At 42.0% G+C, this 20754-nt stretch overlaps 1 protein-coding gene across 3 annotated transcripts; it reads left to right on the top strand.

Moving 5' to 3' along the window:
• The first annotated feature begins 9477 nt into the window (after positions 1-9477).
• Positions 9478-20754, top strand: LOC118246218 (glutathione S-transferase-like). 3 transcript variants are annotated; one of them, XM_035543098.2, is made up of 7 exons: positions 9478-9618; positions 12096-12217; positions 13094-13145; positions 16474-16606; positions 16936-17077; positions 18126-18257; positions 20472-20754. In XM_035543098.2, the coding sequence occupies exons 2-7, from the start codon at positions 12131-12133 to the stop codon at positions 20595-20597; spliced, it is 672 nt and encodes a 223-aa protein (XP_035398991.1). In that variant the 5' UTR covers positions 9478-9618; positions 12096-12130; the 3' UTR covers positions 20598-20754. The 3 variants fall into 3 exon arrangements, with proteins under 3 accessions (XP_035398991.1, XP_035398994.1, XP_035398990.1); XM_035543097.2 differs by having other exon boundaries at positions 9505-9618; positions 12111-12217; XM_035543101.2 differs by lacking the exon at positions 18126-18257.

Below are 20754 nucleotides of genomic sequence, written 5' to 3'. Positions count from 1 at the left end.
TTTGCAAGGACTTAGGTTTGCTTTCAACACTTGCTCTGGCAAGACCCATATATATATACAAAGCAGCTTGCAGCATCATTCTGATAGCCAGGCAGAAGTTGTGCGTAGTGGAAGTAAGTGCTGTGGTCCTACACAACCTGTTTGGGTTTAAAACATTGGCCATCAGTGGAATTGCAAGTCCATTCCCACTGAAAGCAGTAGGAAAATTCTCACTGAAGGAAGGAGCAAAGGAAGAGGAGGAAAGGCCGTGTGGGTTACTGGGACCTACTGGTTGCCTCGGCGTGAACGCTTGTGTGCATTGGCCACTGCTTTGAGGTTCAGGAGGAGTAGGTTCATATTTTGGGGGTGATACATAGGATCTGAGCATCAGCTGCATGTTCCTGCTCGGGCACAGCCTGCACAGAGGAATCCTCAGAGGGCTGCTGGGACTTACACTCACCCTTGGCAATGAGTCGTAGGAAAGCTGAGACAGGAACATGCTGTTTGGCTTTATTTCTCTCATTTCTGATGCACAGCCCCAGCAATGACATCTGGCATGAATTAAGTCAATCCCCTGTAGAGATGCAATTCAAAAAGCTTGTCTTTGTGGAAGATGCCAAAGACAGCTGGCAGATAACTGCTGCTGCAAAGTGGGAAGCCAGAGAGTAGTGTTTAGTAGGTGCCACCAGGCATCTTTTAAATAAGGAGTTGAGCAACCTATTTGTTTATTATTAAAATGGTAACCCAAGAATTGTAAAGTCCAAGGTGCCTGCATATTTATGGCAACATATAAAACATTTTTGTATGGTTAGTAGCAGTTGAAACATGTTTACAGACTCTCTTAACCTTTACAAAGTGTTCATAAACACATCCTGAGTGTGACATGGGCTTTTTGAGGAAGTCATTTCCCTAAAGAGGGAAGAGGACAACAGCATAGGATACTGCTCAGCCACAATATCTCTCCCATGCTGATCAGTGTTTTATTGTTAACATCATACTTAAGATCCTGCTCTTAGTGAAGGCTCTTCTGTATCCCGTTTGCTCTGGGGGAAAATTTCTGCCCTAGGCAACTACTAGGTTGTAGCACGAGCTCCTTTCCAACAACACAAAAGGCATTGAATTAGCCTGATGTTACTTCTCCTCTGTCCCTAGATGGAGCCCTGCTCTTTCAGCAAGTGCCCATGGTGGAGACTGATGGGATGAAAATGATGGAGATATAGGATGAAGATGGTGCAGCCCTGAACCATCCCCAGCAGCACAGCAGGAAAAGTACAACCTCTATGGGAAGGACCTGAAGGACAAAGCCTGGTACCATAACTCTAGACTTATAAGCACCAGGTGCTTAATTTTGCACGATAACTACTTTTATAGTCAGCGGAAAGAAATAGTTATCTCCAGATGGCACTTTATCCGAACTGTAAGGCATGGTTAACCTCTTCCAGCATATGACTGGAAGCATCTGCAAGCCCCCTAGGAGTACGGAGCAGAAATCAGACATATATATACACACCTCCAGCAGCCCCTCCAGGTTTTGACCAAGTCATTGCAAAACTTTCTTCTTCTTTGTCTGTTTAAAATTTCTCATGCTGCAACTTCTGTTGCAGTTCTCTCCCATTCTTTCAGCATGCTTCTCTGAGAAGAGTCTGTTCCTGCCCTCTCTGTAACTACACGTTAGATAGTTGAACAGAGTTATGTCCTCGGCACTTTGCAATTTGACATTTTATGTAAGATTTTATTCATGTCATTTTATGGAACTGAAAGAAAAATTAACAAAGTTTGCAGAAGATAAAAAAGAAAAGTGACAAGAGGGAGGAAATGTGAGATTTGGTGACCTGAATCAGTACGTACACTGAAAATGAATAAACAATGCTGTAGCTTCCAATTTCTTTCTGTTGCTTGCCCTACTATACTTTCCATTTCAGAATAATTTCTACACTGCAGCAGAACCTTTCAAACTCACACGTGGAAAGGTCACCCAAGAGTAGATGGAATGGTAACATTACCTTCCTTCTGGCAAGAGGCAGAAGGAGCTTAACCTTATCCTTCAGCCTGATACTCCCAAGCTTAGCTCAGGATCCCAGCTGTGCCAGCCTACTCAGATACACATTAGCTCATGCACAGATCATCCCTCCACCCCCTTTGTCAAGGAAGTAACTACCTTATCAAACTCTGCTATTAGTCAGCAGATTTGCTGTAGGAGATCTTTACTCTCGGGCTGACCTTTTGGCCAATCATTTCTGATAAAGTTTGCCTAAGACGGGCTTGCATGGAGACAGCCTTGCAATGAAAGGCGTAGCTCTCACACGTTGCAGAGTATCTCATTGTTTAAGTTCTCACATGCAAAGTATGCCTGCCCACACAACATAAAAAGAAAAAAGGTGCAACATGAGTGTATCTTAACCTTAATTAAACAAGCACATTGTTTATTTTTCTAGTGCCATGGTACCTTCTTGCTCATAGTAACAGGTGTTCATGTGAAGCCGTCCAGGCTTGAGGCTGGAGAAAGTACTTCTGTTGGATCCAGAAAATGTTTTTGCACTAGGAAAGGGACAGACTTCACGGGTTGCATGGTGTCCTGGTCCCTGAAGCAAGAGGCACACCTTTCCAAACCAGACTATTGAAGACAAATGTATAGGTTTAGGCCTCAAAAACTGATCTGTCTTTTCTGGTCATTCTTATGAGAAAGACTAGGAATCTCTGCGTTCAGCTACAACACTAGGGCAGCTAGTGCTGATTTTATTGCTGAAGGTGTCCACAGGAAGCACCTTATAGACCTGAAACATGTGGATGGAAATGTCTGGACAGTAGTTATTAAATCATTTATGTAAGCCTATGGTAAGATTTAACCTACAGAAGGATTCATACATCTTTTTGTATAATGTTGCACAATTTTATTGGTTAAGGTTATGTACTTAGCTATCATGACCAAACTCTGTTTGGAGGTAAGTTAATAAAAAACACTCTCCTAATACACGTAATGTATATAATAAAAAATGCTATCCTAACATAGATTCCCATGTTTGCTATAAAACAGAATAGTTCAGCTGGAAGTGACCTTGAAAGATCACCTAGTCCAACTTTGTACCAGCCTTGGGAGACACATTGAAACATAGCCCCACTTTTATAACGTGAGCGCATTTACACTGTTTTACTTGTTACAGATTTATTACCTTGTATATAAAGATTATACACAGCATCACCCTGGTTCTCAAGTACCCCAAAGCCTTTTTTCAATATTCCTGACCAGGGATGCAGAAATAATCCCGAAATGTAGGTTTAGGTCATGAATATTTCCATCAACTCTGTATTTAATGACTCAATTTTGCTCAGTTTTTAAAATCTTAGAAATTATTTTCCTCTTGAATCAAGCTAGTCACAATTTTATGTCTATCAGTACTGAGGAGTGGGTCACTTTCTTGAATTATAGTACTATCTGCATTAAAAAGTGAGCTCTTTAATGGTCAGGCAGAAGGTGACAGACCACCTCCCCATAATCACAAAATGGACATACAGAAGAGATGGATGTCCATTTTCCTGTTTTGAAACACAAGAGTAAGCCTTCCAGATGATAGTCTGAGCTAAAAGTCTTACTGGATGGAGAGCTTCCAACAATGACCTGTATTTAAACCTTAAGTACCTCCTTTTGGTATGTTTGCATGTTTGATAGCAAACAGCACAGTTCTTACTGTGTTGTCAGAATTTAAGAGACTGGGGACTGAATCAAACCTACCAAGACCCAAAATCTCTTTGCAGTCAATGGAGAGGACCAGAAGTGGATCCTGAATCACGCTCATTAATTCATTAATGAGACCCATCATTAGCTGTACAAGAAGGTAGGAATTTCCCAGCCCCAGGCAATAAATTGCCTCAGTGCAAGGTATCTTCCATTCCAAAGGTGAGTGCAATGTGCTCATTCCTACTTCCTTGTGCTCAGTCCTTACTTTTAGAATCTTAATTCTGCTTTGAGTACATTCCCTAGGTACACTGTCTTAAGTCAAAGAGAAGGATTTCGCCCATGTTTTCCATTGCCAAAATAATCAGGTTTTTCCTGTTTATATACAACACCTAATTTACAAGGTGGGTAAAGGTAAAATATTTTAATAATCTTTTAGCTGAGACTGGAATATGCTGATATATATGAAAATTTCTCCCACTTTCTGTAGATTTTAAAAGATTCCTTGGAATTCCTCGAAATTCCTTGTTGGAAACCAGCTCACCTGGGCAGAAATCCAACTGATGAAACAATCCTGATGGCAGAAGTGAAAGCGTCCACATTATCTCCAAATTTTCTTTGCTGCAGGTAATTAAATCAAATAGTAAGACAGTCATATTCATTCCAAGCTTTGTGGAAGAGAAGTTAAAATACTTCGGCAGTTCCTTGCCGGAATGCAGAAGTAATAGAGAGAGGATCAGGAAACACAGTCTACAAAGTAAAGCACAGAGAACATAAAATAATAGTAATAATAAGTAAAAGCGAAGCTGAGAAATGTATGTGAGAAGTGAATTATGGTCCTATGTGTTTAAAAAGAGACAAACAAAACTATTATATAAATTATTTTTTATGTTTGTGGTTCCAGTAAGAGAGGGAGGGTGATTTTCATATTCCCTGTCTTATAAGTGGAATAAGACATAAAAGCAGCAAAATACAAGCAGAAAAAAAAAAAGGCAACAGTTTCACACTAGGACTGCAGAAATCATTGTCATGATTTGTCAAGAATGTCACTGAGGTCATGAACTTGAAAGGATAAAAGTGATATCAAGTGTATAATAATTAGTGCCGTGGAATCTTGGAAGAAATCATGAACTTTCAGGGGTTAAGCAGCTCTCTAGCTCTGAAAGATTAAATTCTGAAAGGCAGATTATCCCAGTTTTTTGGACATGTTTTGTAAAACAAACTCCATTGTTTTACACCTTCTCTTGCTGGAGCACCTCTCCTATGAAGAAAGGCTGAGAGAGCTGGGGATGTTCAGCCTGGAGAATAGAAGGCTCCGGGGAGACCTCATTGCTGCCCTTCAGTACTTAAAGGAATCTTATAAAAAAGTTAGAGAAGGACCCTTTACTTGGGTAGATAATGATAGGACAAGGGGGAATGGTCTTAAACTAAAAGAGAATAGATTTAGACTAGACATTAGGAGGAAATTCTTCACTGTAAGGGTAGTGAGGCACTGGCACAGGTTGCCCAGAGAAGCTGTGGATGCCCCGCCCCTGGAGGTGTTCAAGGCCAGGCTGGATGGGGCCCTGAGCAACCTGATCTAGTGGGTGGCATCCCTGCCTATGGCAGGGGGTTGGAACTAGATGGTCTTTAAGGCCCCCTCCAACCTGAGTCATTCATGATTCTATGACTTGTACCATCTGACTTGTACCTACTTTTCTCTGAGGTTGTATCATCTACTTCTAGGAAACTGCTCCCTCCCAGTTTTGAACCACCACCTGATGAGGCTTATTTCACAAGTCTTGGCTTGTCATTAGAACTTTTCCCACCCTTCTTCTTAGAAGTTGAATTGTTTCCAATTTTAGGCTTTTAAAGCAAGTGAAAGCAACATTGCCACAATTAAAAATTTCCTCCAACCTGACAAGAAGGTCACCACAAGATGAAGAAGCTGTAGCATTAACACAAAGAATCTTCAACAGAAAATGAAGTGAAGTTCCATCTGCAGTCATTTTTCAGCCCCTTTTCCTAGTTGAACTTTTGATTTTTGTTCTAGATTTATATGATATTGAACATGCAACAGGGACAAAAAAATCTCATATTGAGATTACATTTACTGTTGAATGTATCTGTAAGACAGGTGAATGCAGAGGTAGCATTTTACTCATAAATATCATTAAAACACATGTATCTTATAATTTTGAAGATGACACAAAACACCGAACAAAGATTATGTTAAAAGTCAGATAGTTGTAGATTGTATAAATAATGTGTCATTGCTCTTTCATTGAATCTTTCTCTCCTGACGGATCTGCATAGATGAGTCTAAGGAAATGAGAGAATATTTGTCTTTGAAGAGAAACTGAGGTTAAAATATGTATAAAGAATGCTGGGTCTTATGAAAATTCTGGTGATCTCCAGGGAAACACTAACTTCAATAAAAACAAAGCTGTTTTATAACAGAAGAAATTGTCTTTGTTGTCAATAAAATCTGTTTCTCCTTATATGAGTTGTATAAATAAATCTGGTTTTATAAAGACAATGACCAAAGCAAATAAAAAAAATGTCTCACAGGACAAAAGCCACTTTTAAATATTTTCAAGTAATCATTTTTAATCTTTTATTGACAGCTTTTATTGTCCAGCTTGATCAACATCAGATAAAAATAGGATTGAAAGTTCTATCTTACTTCCCAACATCCCCTTTTGAAGACAATAATTCTTTAAACCTAAATTAGGTTATTATCTGTTTAGGTTGTAACAATGCACATAAACTGGGAGTCTTCACAGCACATGCCAGAAACCATACAGAGGACACACACACAAGTTACTATTGAAATAAGTCATTATGATACCTGACTTATTTAAGATAAATATTTCACAATATGGATTAGAGTTACTTTTCAGTTGGCTTTAAAGCCTTGATCTTGCATATCTCATGCTTACATAATAAGCCTTTTGACCATGCTGAGGTACTTAGGTCAGCAGCCAATAAGTGGTAAAGGATCCAAGTAGTAACATTCTATAAACTGACGTGTCTTAAACTTATTTTAAAGTATTACAAATTGATGGCTAAATACCTCTGTAGATTATGCTCCTTTGGGGCATGTGCGTAACTGGTATTTAGGTTTGCCCCTGACATTGCCCAGAGTTGTAAGTCACATAAGGCATCTTTCCCTGCCCACTAGCTTGTAGCCTACCCTCACGTTGTCCTCACTGTCCTCGTTCCTGGGTGCATCACTAAATGTCGCTCTAGGTTCTGTCCAGACCCCCTCAAACAATCAGTCTGTGTTATTTGTCAATGTCTGTGCTGGTCATATTGCTCCAGGAGAGTTCTCTGACTTTGCAGCCCTTGGCATGGTGAAGCTCAAGTCTCTGCAACCAATCTCAGTCCCCAAGGCAGGGTGGCCACACCTAAACTAGTTATTGGAAATGACCTATGAAGCCTATGCTTCCCCACCTGTGGTGCCTGGGAGCCATGTGGGACAGCACTAGTTGGCACAGGTAAATGCTATGTTAGGAAACTTTTGCTATACGGAGAGGCACATGCCAGTGCTGGGGTCTGTGCGCTGGCCTCTCTTCGTCTACTAGCATAAATCTCGTCTCTGGCTCTCCATTTAAGCTCTCTTAGCTAGCACCGCCATGGGCGTAAATCAGGATTAGGATTTCTGTTCTCAGACTTTTCTGTGCTGGTGGTCTGGACAGGTGCCAAACAGCTTGCAGAGATATGCAGGAAGGTGAACATGGGCTTGGCTGACCTTGTACTTGGGAGCTCGGTAAATCTTCCACGACAGAACCAGAGCAGTCACCGAAGGGTTACATTACGAAAAGTTGGCAAGTCTGGGTTTGCGTGACACACGGCTTGTTCTAGCTATTCACGTGGACTCTCATTTTTTATCACGGCTTGTGCTTCACTTTAAGAGCTTGATCGGAAGCAAAGGGAGAATCTGTTTAATTCTCTTAATTCTCTCTTGCTTAATTCTCCCGTGGCATTTAGCTGTATACGCTGTCTTCACCTCTGGCAGGATGCTGCTGGAAGCTGGAAGCAGGTACGGTCCCGCTGGCCAGCTGCAGGGTGACTTGTGAGGATCACAGGCAAGTTCCTTTAGGGAAGTCTTCGGACTTCTCCAAGCTACATCACAATGAAAGGTGTCTGCAGAGCACAGTGGGAACTTGACATGTTGGGGTACAGTACGTGCATTATTTAAAATCTGCCTATGCCCAACCCAAAGTCATTTAAGTTGTACCTGGGATCCATGCCAGCTGCTTCAATACTCACAGGTGTGGCTTACCAAATGTTTTATAAAAGAAACTCGTTTTCTTTTCTACTCTAGAGGTTCATAGAACAGCTATTCTAGTTATAGATGAAAGTAACCTCATAGGCAACAGATATAGATGTCAAAGGAGCTTTAGAAATTACATTATGAAAGGTTGTGCTGAAAGCAAAATAAAAAAGAGAACAATGGACCCCCTCTTCTTAGCCATCAAGCCCTCCTGCTGCCCTTGGCAGCACTGGAGACTGCAGGAAGGACAAGGAAGACTTGCATGCTTTGGTCACTGCTCCTGAACCAACCCTTGCACTCAGGTACCTGCTGGTACCAGAGACCTCAAAAGCAGGAATAGATTAATCTTGATTTAGTGCTGTCATTGCAGACAGGTATGAACTTATGACCTGTACTCAGGAATTTTCTGGAGGGAGCTAACTGGGTTTGACATGGAAGCAATGCAGAAGCATACATTTAAGGCTGTGCTTTATTCACTAGATGATGAACCTGAGAGAGAGAATTAGGCATGAGGAAGAGCCATACAGTTGTATTTTGCTGACACCATCAATCTCTGAAATGCATAAATTTCAAATTTCCAAGAAGCCTCTAGTGAAACTGCATCCTGTGGAAGAGACTGACAGCAATTTTCAGACAGAGAAACCATCACAAAACCATAAATGTGAGGAAAAAATAAAATAGCAGCTTTTGGGGGATTTCCTCCAGATAGCTAGCTAGAGATTTTTGTCCTGAGATTCCCCATCTTGAGGTGCTATGTTGGTACAGTCGTGGCTTTAGACTGATAAATACAATTTTGACAACAGTGTGGGTTTTATGAACAGATCTTCAGATTATCTGTACTAATATCTAATGCAGGTGTAAAGTGATGCCCAACATCCTGTGCAAGCCTACACTAGAGGACCTGATATTTGGTGTCAAAATCCTGTTTCCCATCTGCCAGACCACCTTTTGTCTGTTCATATCCACTGTTAGTTTTGGTCATTTCATATGACATCTAGATAGCAAAGCTGAGGCAGTCATATCTCACTGAAACAGCACAGGAAAATCATAGTTTATTTTATCTCTACCTGGGTATTTGCCACATACACTCAATTTGCAAAATAATGCTATTGCCTTAAGACACGGGTTCAGTTCTGACATAAGCTGCTTATCTATTTTTTTATACCAAGTTATCACTAAGCACTGGCAAACTGTATTTTGAAGTAGCTGGGCATTGTTTTCCCATACTTCGCGCATATTTTCTGGGCCAGATAACACAGAAAATAAAAAACGTGGTTACTGTTAAGTAGTGAGATAGGCCTAGAAACTTTACGGGTTACTTCTAAGTAGTTGCTATTACCCTAAATAAGATCCAGAAAAATCTATAATGTTCTCAATGTTTTGAAGTGTCTTGCTCCTGTATGTAAGGCATTGGGGTAACACACCCCAATAACTCCAAGAGAGGAGCCTGAATAGATGGCCACGAGAAACTCTGCAACTACCCCCATGGTATAGGTGAATCAGCAAACTGCAAAAGAAAGAAAGTCTCGGCCTTGGACGGAACTTTTCAGACACGTACGCCTTTAAGCTCTGTAGTGCCAGTTTTACAGCAATGGGAGAATATTCTCTGTAATTGGGTATGGCTGGAAACTCCCCAGGGGTAGGAGGAGCTCCAGAGATAAACTAGGAAGGGAAGGCGCCTGTGTTCAGCAGAGGCTAAGCTCAGAAGGTAAGTCCTAACTTCAAAACTATTTTCTTTAAGTGCTTAAGGTACTGTTTCTAGTGAAGCTCCTTCCAGATATTTTAGAGCATTTGTTGAGGTAATGTAAATTCTCTGCTCTCTAAAGTTCATGTGCAGCGTAGAGTAAGCTGGGAGCTGCAGGACTGAGAAAGCAGCCCTGTGGTGTAGTTCAGAGCTGAGTAAAGCAGGATATAAACCACAAAGAGAGGGAATACGATCTAAATATGGCATTTAGACAAAAGCAGCAAACATGTACATAGACACATCCATTTGCTTTTGGACCTGAAGTGCTTTGTGGGTTTCCGCTGAAGTGATGCTGAGAGTTTGACTGAATCTACTGTTTCCTGCCAAGCATCAGGCTGACTTTTCAGGAAAACAGGGGGCCCCAGCAAGTCCAGAGTGCTATCTGCACATCTCAAGTGGCATTAGATGCACAGGCATAGCCAACTGAATTGAGCTCTCAGGTCAAGACTCAGCTCCAGATCCAGGCACCGAAATGTAGGTGTCTGTGTGAGCTCCATGTGTGAGGTCCTTTTGTAGTCGGTGGAGACACACTCAGTGGATCTAAAGATTCAGAAGACTACCAGGAAAACAAGTATTTTTTTCTACATCAGAAGTTTAAAACAATTAACGTCCACTTATGGATGATAGTCACTATTTATTTTTTAAAAACTTAGCTGATGACAGATTTTTATTGTCCATTTGTCATTTTTCTTTTCACATAATTTAAATCTTGCATAGAATTTCTTGTTCATGTAAAATGATAAAAATGATTCCTAAGGCTTTGCACTCCCTCTGCTTTTGTCAGGAAAACAACAGATGATTTTCCAAGCTGATTATGTTTCATATACTTGGTGTTGCAGAAACTGTTGTTTTGCTAGTTAAAGGAAAAGTCCTATTTGCTGTAAATTTCTGCACATCACAAGTTGGGGCAATGTGTGCAGAAATGATATGGTTGTGACGTTTTTGATAAGTGTGATAATGAAGAGGCACTAATTCGGTAGCCTTGAACTACAGAGCTAAGTTGCACTGTCATGTAGTAAATGCTATTCACGCAACATGTGCAGAAAATGATGCAGCTGCTGTTTTACAGGTAAAGCACTGCCAGTAGCAGCAGCTGTTTGCATTCTAAAACTGGAGGTGGTCATTTCTCTTTTGTGTATATTTGGATCATGTCAAATTTACCAAAAGTATCCTCTTTTAGTGTAGAGATAGGACTTAATTCTTAACAGAATTGCTCAAGGGAGAGCTCTCAATCTGATTGCTCTTTGAAATCAAGTTTTGGCAAAGTGTGTTCTGAACACGTTTTATTTTAAGAACACTTTAAAAAGTGTAAAAGAAAACTTCACTAGAGCATACTGAAACTGACTGGGGACATGTTATGTGGGGGCAGCGGGACACGTTATGTGGATATAATCATGACAGTGCTACAGACCTGGTATTGCAGCTTCAGCTGTTAGCACTAGGAAAACTGGGACCATTGGTAAAGGCTTCTGTTTGTTGGTTTGTTTGCCTTTTTTTTTTTTTTTTTTTTTTTTTTTTTTTTTTTTTAAATCAAGCACTTTACTCTTTGGTTTCTGAGACATTTGGACATGCTTAAGTTACCCATTTTTAAGCTTTTTTTCTCCTGGTCATTAGAGTATGATACTAACATGTTTGTGAAGGGGAACGCTAGTCCCATTTTTTAGAAATCAGGGCAAGGAAACATGAGCTGCTGAGAGCCTCTCAGAGAGTGGTGCATGTCTCTGGGGCACGCAGTGCTCTGGTGCCCTGGGGGATGCCTGGGAGGCACCTGAAGCCTGCAGCCAGGCTCCAGGTCTGGTTTCAAGGGAGACCATAAGCAACAAGGGAACAGGCTGTGGGCCATTCAAGGGGACCACCAAGGAAGCTCAGCCTGTTTCGTGGAATAAAGGGAAGATTAATGATTCATTTAATCATTATGGTCATAATAATCCTACTTCAAGAAAGAAGTGGATGGCAGGTGAAGCTTCGTAAGGCACTCTGACATCTGGCAAACAAAGCTAGACAAATTCCAGCCTAGCAATAAAACATCTTGTGCTTCTTTTCAGTGGAGCTATGGCAGTGAGGGTAACTGAATAACTTACCCTGGGGATGTGGCAGGATTTTCAGTGATGTTGTATAACTGTCTTGTAATGCAGCAAGCTTCCCGCAGTAGCTCAGGATCCATAGCGCTTGTTTAAGCATGTCTGTGTTTGCATCATAAAAAAAAAAAAAAAAAAGACTTCCTAGTAGCGCTGGGAAAGGCTTTACCAGTCTGCACATCTTTCCTTTCCTAGCATAAGCTGTGTCACATCCCTGGTGCATCTTTCATTTTATATTTTAAATTAGAGGATGGGCAATTCCAGTAGGCATAGTGAAAATAAAAGGCTTTTTTTTTCCCTTTCTTTTTTTTTGTCCCCGAAATAATGATGCTTACACCAGCTTTATGAGACATTTGTTTTCAGCTTAATATTTTTCAGGGATCCAGGAGCTCAGCAGCATGTCAGGGAAGCCCAGGCTCATCTACATTAATGGAAGGGGGCGAATGGAGCCGGTCCGATGGCTGCTGGCAGCGGCTGGCGTGGAGGTTAGTTGACACTTGGCATCTTGTTCCATGCTGATGTTTCCAACTGGACACTGTATGCAACAATTTAACATGCACACAGAGTGTAAGTGACTGCAGGAGGGTGGTGAAATTTATTTGGCCAGTGGCAATGGACCAACCATGATCAGTGGCTGGTATTTGGGATGCAAACTCTGTGGAGCTTACAGTTGAGTCCGCTGAAGTAATCATAATGGGTAAAGATGGGGAATTTTTTAAAGACCCTTAATGAATCTGAGTTTTCCAGTTGTATATTAAAAAAAAAAAAAAAGGTGGTGTTGGCCTCCTTGCTCTGGGGGTGGTGTTGGCTGATTTACCCTGTGCTTCCCTTGGCACTGGCTGCAACCTGTCTTCCTCCTGTAGATGCCTGTGCTCTGTTTCTACATGCGCTTTGGTTATTTCTGCACCTGTGCACAGAGGCAGAAGTGGCCAGGCCCTTCCGCTCCTCCCGGCTGTGGGAACGGGTGGGGAATCCTCAGGGCATCTGCAGCTGAAGACCCAGCTCATCGTGCCCGGCTTGATTGGGTTGTTCTGTTCGTGGTTAAAGTTGCGACAGGGGAGTTTTAGGTTGGATGTTAGGAAGTACTTCTTTACCGAAAGGGTTATTAAGCATTGGAACGGGCTGCCCAGGGAGGTGGTGGAGTCGCCATCCCTGGAGGTCTTTAAAAGACGTTTAGATGTAGAGCTTAGTGATATGGTTTAGTGGAGTACTTAGTGTTAGGTCGGAGGTTGGACTCGATGATCTTGAGGTCTCTTCCAACCTAGAAATCTGTGTCTGTGTCTGTGTCTGGTTATGTGCAGTCACTCACAGAAGAAAGTTTGAAGTACAGCCATGTAACGTTCTTCTCTCTTCTTTTCCAGTTTGAAGAGAACTTTGTGGAAACAAGAGAACAGTTAGAAAAGTTAGTCAAAGGTAAGAATATGATACCTAAGGCATTGTCTGTCAAAAAATTGCTCCAATTTAGCTAAATCTGTGGTTTAAAATTGGTTTACGTAAACCAATGCAAAATTCTAGGTGCGTGCCTAGCACACCAAAATACTAGTTTCGTGTAACCTGCTCTTTGCAGTGCTAAATAACTCCTGTAAGCTAGAAGTTCCAGCTTCTATGACTGTGTTTTTTAGTAATACATTGAGCACGGATAGCAAACATTCATATGTACAACTTGGATTCTTGTATTCCTAAGTACAAATTGGTTATCTGTTCAGTTGGACTGCTAGCATGGGTCCTAGGCAGATCGCACTCTCTGAGGCAGCTCCTGGGACCTGGCCAGGCCCATCTCCAAGATGTACTTTAGCTGTGACCAGCATATTGTGTAGGCAGAGAGAGCTGAATTGAGTGAGTGTGGCTGCTCTGTGCCAGCTGGCCCGAGGTGTTGTAGAGTTAACTAGTAAAGATGGGACGTGTGATCCCATCCGATGTAGGATCTGAACCCTGGGGAGGTGGAAAGGCTTGCATGGCACCAAAATTCGTAGGAAAGAGTTTTCTTTTGTACTAGGTTCTGTGTGAGCACACCAGTGAGAGTCCTTACATTGTATACCCTTGTGCAAACAACAGGGAGGAATTTTGGATGTCTAAGGTAGGGCTTGACATGGCAGTAAGCTGTCAGGCCAGCTGAGCAGGACGTACCTGAGCCACGAAGCTTCCCCCAGACAAAAAGATACAGGAAGCCAGAAGAGAGACCAGCGGGAAGCCTGACATGGTCAAAGCAGCAAGCCAGAAAGGAAACCAGTTCCCAAACACCAGTGCATAGCCCCAGCCACAGCCTTTCAGACTTAGTCAGATGAAACCCAGCAGCAAAGCCTCCTGCAGCCACCCTGGAAGGAGAAGACCTTGGTGCCTGAGTGGGGAAGGAGTGGGGACTGTGAGGGGCACTACAGAGTGCTCCTGTCCCACAGTTTTCCTGCTGACCAAGACATTTTACAGAAACCTCCCAGCACACCAGAGAGGCATCAGGCTGAACTTGCCCAGACATACTAAGACACCTGGAAAAGGACTTGGCTGTGCTCTGGCTGCCTAAGCAGAAAGGGGAAGCTGTGTTTAAAGAAGAGCGACAGCAAAGCTAAAATGAACAAAGCAACCCAACAAAAGTGGTGTCAGTAAGATCAGAATTACAGCTGCAGGTCTATCTGGTTGGGAATCTGGTGATATGGGAGAGCCATGCAGTGTACAGACAGCAGATAGAGCTCTAAATACGATATCTCAGGTAGTGAAAGCCCAAATCTGAATTTCCTTCTCAGGGATACCTAATCCAGATGGGGTGGTATAATCCTGCATATAGTATCCAAGCCTATCCATCGCCAGAGAGGAGAGTTAAGTGGCAATGAAAAGGACAGGGAAATACTATAAAGAAGATCAAGAGCCTCTACATGTATGTATATTGAGCTTAAGAACCTGAGAACATAAAGGAAAAGGCGGGCTTTGGTACAATGAGTTGGAGAAAGACAAATATTAGTCAACCTGATAAAGGACTGCTGGCATGTTGCCAGCTGTGCAAGGCAGGGCTGAACATGAATAACCCTCCACTGCCTCTCCCTCTTTTTTTTTTTTTTTTTTTCCATGCCAATACACCTTTTGCTGGGGCATGCTGTGCTCTGCACCACCGCGCTGTTACGATGGTCCAGGAGTGACTTTGGCCCATGGCAGCTGACGATCTAAGCAGTTCCCCAGCACTGTGAAGGATTCAGCCTGGGACAGAGGCTGTTTCCACCATGCAGTCTGCAGCCAGCCAGCTGCCTTGGAGGCTGAGAGACGTCAGGAGCATCCTCCTGGTCAGACCCATACCCCTGGCCTGACAGCAAGTAGCTTGGCTCAATCTGCTTGGCCACAGGTTGCCCAAGTTGCTACCCCGATGTCAAGAAGCACTGCCGTTCTGTGACAGATTGGTCTAGATGATTTTTTTTTTTTTTGTTCCTGGTTGCTCACAGACAGCACAGTACAATCAGCAAAATGACTGGCAAACTGATTTAAATCCTGCAAAAATATTCTGTGCGGGGCTTATGTGAAGTGGCCTTCATTGCAAGGTTAGGCAGGCAGCCTGCTGCTGGTCATAAGAGAGAAATTCTTTTCTGTAGATAAAAAACAAACCAGGCATTCACTTTTCTCACATTTGCTACATCACACCTTTTGTCAAGGGACAGAAAGTCAGATTTTATTATCCACTTCATGCATCTTTCTGCTGAAAAGTATCCTTGTGTAGCTGCTGTTTTTCCTATTCCATAGTGTTTGCACTAGATGGGGGCCTTCTTACAGGTGATATTTTTTCCTCAGTCTGCAGAAGTGTGTTCTGGATATGATAACATATGATCCACCTGTGAATGTTTCTGAGAAACAAACACAGGCTATTCCTAGCTACAGAGAGAGCATTTAAACTGCAAATAATGTAGAATGAGTGAAGAAGGTTTATTTCTTTGAGGTTAGCAAAGCATTTTAGTAGCTCTGTGGAGAAGAAAGTGGGCAAAAGTGCCTACGAAAATAAACTTGTTTACTATGAAGAAATGTGCAATGAATAGATTAAGGTCAAGCAATTAAAACCAATGATTAACTTTCAGCAGTGCAAAGTGACAGCTGCCTACTCGAATTCAGAGTTTTGATCTGATTTTAACAAGGCAGGGTTGTTCTTTGGATGCCCTGACTGTGTAAATGGAGCAGGGAGTATCTCCAAAGACAGGGAATTAGTCCAGCAGAAAACTGGTGTAGAAAAGACTGGCTTTTCTGTGCCGAACCTTTATGGCAGCTGAGCTCTCGGCACTGCCTCGCTGGAGGATCAGCCAAACCCCTTCCAGCACCAGGAGAAAAGGGGACTACCAGGGCAGGGGCAGTGGTCTTTATGTCCTGCCAAGAAACTGATCTGTATTCAAAATAATTGAACTTTTGAATTTTTTTTGAAGTTCAGATTTAATATGGCTCTTTATTCTCCTCCGATCCCTTGGGCTGCAACTGCTGGCTGAGTCTTTTCCTGCCAGCAGGGCCAGGGTCCAGCAGTGCAGAGGAGCCAGTTCCCATCAGCCAGCGAAGCTCTGGCAGAGCTGCAAAGCGAGGGGCCCAGCTGCACTGTGGTGACCCAGCTACAAAACTCTGATGCCTATTAGCAGCATTTGATCTTTCCCACAATGTTAAATTACTGCATGGAGTTCAATAAGGGCAAGTCGTCAATGATTTACACTCCAAAAGAAATGCATTCTCCTGTACAGCTGGAAGTCCAGGAGGAACTAATAAGCTTTTCCTCAACTTTCTGCCCTAGATGGAGAACTGCTGTTCCAGCAGCTGCCCATGGTGGAGATCGATGGGATGAAGATGGTGCAGACCAGAGCCATCCTCAGCTACATAGCGGGGAAATACAACCTCTATGGGAAGGACCTGAAGGAGAGAGCCTGGTACTGTAACATTTCCTTTCACTTGATGAGCAATCTGTTATTTGATAGCTGCATTACATACAACAGATGTAATCCTGTAAATCCAGTAGAAAGGCGTGAGAAAGGCTAACACAATAAAGAACAGGGTCTCTAGCCTTTGTTAAGTTTTAACCAAAGCTTCTGAAATCCTGTTCAACAGAAATAGGGTTTTAGTCCTTTTAGTTTGTATTTGTATGGGCTGTGAAAATTGGCACTATGGTGGTGGTATACAATTCCTATAATTTGCCTTAGTTAATTAGAAAACTGATGAAATAACTCCCATGCTCTTGTCTATTGTCTTCCTCCGATAGGATCGACATGTATGTGGAAGGAGTAACAGATCTGATGCAAATGGTTATGATGTTACCTTTCTCTCCAGCTGAGGCAAAGGCGAAAAATCTTGCCTCAATTGAAGAGAAGGCAACAAAGAGATACTTCCCAGTCTTTGAAAAGGTAAGTGATGGTGAGGATGTGCATATAAATCTTGTACTTGCAATTATCAAAAAGTTTCCCGAAAATAAGAACATGCTTGTAGTGCAGGCTAGATCCGATCCCTCAGCTTTCTTGGCTCTCACAAAGAAGGGGAAATGCTACAGCAAACTTTCTGTTTGTTATCTTGTGTTGTCAGGGCTGTAGTATTTGAACAGCTACAAAGCAAAGAAAGCAAAATGTTTGCAGCTTACACAGCAAATATTTTCACTGAAGTAAAAGAAAGCATGTATGATTTTTTTTTTCCTTGAGATAAAAGTTCCGTTCTTCTGTTTGTTCATAGCACACCTCTCTGTTATACTTAATATTATTTGGAGCATTTTCATTAGAAGAATGGAAAAATCCCGTGGAAATAAATCAGATAGAGAGACAAAAACACCATGATATTAGGACTCCTTTAGTAAAAAAAAAAAGTCCTAGATTTCTGCACGTCCCACTTTTAGAGACAACAAACCAAACCCATATGACTCAGGCATCTGGCAACATTTTGCACTTTTGTAACATCCATCTAGCTTTGATGGAAAACAATAATAAAGGCTGAACATCCTAGAAGGTCTTATGACTATAATAACTTGCTCCCAAAGGCAGAGATTCTCTTTGGCTAGCTATTGTAATTTTGCATTTTTAAGTTTGCTTCCTGGACATTGGACATAACCTGAAATGAAGTATCTAAATGGCCATTTTATAAATTCTCTGAGTTACTCTTTAATTCCTCCATTATCCCTATTTCTAATGCTATGACTCTTAATAGCCTACTCGAGTCTGTGGTTTTGTCCATTTTCCCTGTACCTTTTGTCATTCATCATTACCAAGTGACCCAAGTTTGTAATTTGTATACTACAAGATTTTTTTCCGACATTGATGAAGTGACTTGGGCTCACAGCCTTGCAGCTAAAAACTGAAATTTCAGTTACAATTGCTGTTCAGCTCTACAGCTGTGCCATGAGACTTAGCTGTCGGGCATCGTATGTCTAGTTCTCATCTGCAATTCATCTTCTCTTGTATTCTACAGGTTTTGAAACAACACGGACAAGACTTTCTTGTGGGCAACCGATTCAGCTGGGCAGATGTTCAGCTAATGGAAGTCATTTTAGCAGTGGAGGAGAAAATACCTGCTGTGCTTTCAGGGTTTCCTCAGCTGCAGGTAATCTTGTCACTGAACATGCCTGAATTCAGGAACCGTGCAGTACCATGACCTCACAACTTTAATTTTGGGACAATCCTGAAGTGATCATCTCTCCATTCTATGTAAATTGATTCTGTGGGCTCTTCAACAGACTATCCCTGTCTACGTTTGTTTAATATGGAACACAGCAGGGAATGGATTTGGTTGATTCATTGTAAGACACTGTGCCCCTGGCTAACCCTGTTAAGGGTTACCTCTTGGAGGGATACTCCCTTTGTTGTATGGCTTCTCAAAAGAATTAATGTCGACCTAAGGGGATCACTGATGTAAGCTGTCCTGTTTTCATTTTCCTGCTTCCTGCCTGTAGATGCTATCTAATATTAGATAACAAATTAAGGCTGTGATATAGATCGACATGTTGGAGTACAGTGCAGTGTGTCATTTTCTGTACTGGCTGGAATTACAAATTTGGGATCCTATTAACCTCACCACTTCTGACTTCTACAGAATGACTAGGAACCCAAGCCCTGGCATTACCCAGCATTTTCTTTCAAAAATCAACTCAATATCATCAAGAATCAATTCTCTGCTTTTGTGCTATATACAAAGTATGAAACCAAGCAGAAGTAAGGCACTTTTGCTGTGAGATTTGACCAGAAATGAGAAGCTTCCAGATATGCAGCACACTGTAGAACTCAGTGAATGGGTGAGCCTGCAGGAGTCATAAAGAATTGAGATACAGTGGAGCCAAATAGTCTGAGATTGGAAAAATCAAATACTGTTCAGTAGTCCACCCGTGTGCCTGTAATCTTGGTAAATAAAGCAGTGCAGGCAATCAGGCAATGCAAATTTGGGTTGACAATTCTATCATTAAGGTCATTCTTTGTGCTTAGAAACTGTTAACCTGAAGGATGCACTCAAAGACTTTGTCGTTAATACCCTTAACAAAAGAAAGAGTGCAGCATCAGACTACAGCAGCTAGATTTTCTGCTTGGAACTGATAAGGAAAAGGTGTCAGGAGAGGGAGGAGAATGGAAAGAAGGGGAATTCTTTTTTTTTCTTTTCCCCAAGTCTCAACCCCAATAGTTTAAGTCTGAATTTTGTGTGACAAAATGAAGTGCTTCAGCCACAAAGTGGGCAGCAACATGTGCCATACTACAACCTGTATGCAGTTTTTTGGGCCTCAGGAATTGTGGCCTCTATCTCCCATCTTTTGGGAAAATATCTTAGCCACCAGGCATGGTCACAGTCCTGCTGAAGCCGTGGCTTAGTTGTAAGGGATTCCTTCACTGTCAGTAGAGAAAAGTTTCTAAAATTGATGTTTACTTACTTTGCAGTTTTTACTTTTCTTGCTCCTTCTTGCATTCCCCTTTATCTTTCCTGTGCTTTTAAGGAATAGGAAATCATGTTTATACATCTGCCAGCAAGAAATGGCTGTCACTTGGTGAAGCTCCTCTCCCTTAGCCCCACTGTTAGAATTGGTTCTCATGTATGTAAGATTTCTCAACTAACCGTGGGATCTCCAGCTGCTACAGTAAGAGGTCTCAGGAAGCTTGACTTGACACAGGCCTCTCTTGTCACCTCAGATGCCCAAGTCTGCCTTAATCACTGTTGTGGCCTCCAAACACTACCCCAGAAGGGAACAGGTCTCCCCAAAGGCCTGTGTCACATCTGCCAGCTCTGTGTAAATAGTTTGTCTACCCTAATGTGCAACGCATAGTGGACATGTCCTCTAGTGGACAACTGAGATGAGCCAAGGATGCGTCCAGCCATTTCACCTCACCCATGCAATCCTAGAAGAGCTGGCACAATGTGACAACAGTGGCCATGCTAGATATAAACAGAGCTCAGATACATCCATAATGTGGTAAACGTGGAAATCATGTTGTTGTTATAACCAGCAAAGAAAAGAAAAAGAGCACGAGCTTGGTTAGTGTTCATGGACCTTTAAAAACAATCCTTGATGCCCTGGATGTTGAATTTTTGCCTTCAGTTTCTTTCAGGCAGCAGAGTTTTAGATATTGTCTGCTCCAACACTGCTTTTGCTGGTAAGAGCAGGCTTTTTGCAGGTCCTTCTCCTCTTAGTCAGAAGGAAACTGCTTAGATCTGCACACTAAATGAATGCTAGGATCTCTTCAATCAGCAGGGGGAAGTAGTTGTCCTGTGTCCTGTGCAAGGAGCACTCTTTGCTGCTGGATTAGTTGGGATTTACCTCTTGCTTTTATTTTTTAGGCCTTTAAAACAAAAATGAGCAACATGCCTACAATTAAGAAGTTCCTGCAGCCTGGCAGCGCAAGGAAGCCTCCACCAGATGAGAATTATGTGGCAACTGTGGTGTCGATTTTTAATCTAAACTGAATGCCTTGTTACCTTCAGCAAGGCCCAGAATACCAGGGAAAACAACAACAAAACCAAACCCCTTAAAGGAAATAGGAAGCTCGGTAAAATAGCATTGTACTTACAACCAATGGTAAAAATAAATAAATAAAACCTGAAATTCTGATTACTCTGACAA

The sequence above is a fragment of the Cygnus atratus genome, chromosome 3 (genome assembly GCF_013377495.2).
Source record: "Cygnus atratus isolate AKBS03 ecotype Queensland, Australia chromosome 3, CAtr_DNAZoo_HiC_assembly, whole genome shotgun sequence".
NCBI lineage: Eukaryota > Metazoa > Chordata > Aves > Anseriformes > Anatidae > Cygnus > Cygnus atratus.
The sequence above is the reverse complement of the archived record's forward strand: the minus strand, read 5'-3'. Positions and strand labels throughout refer to the sequence as shown.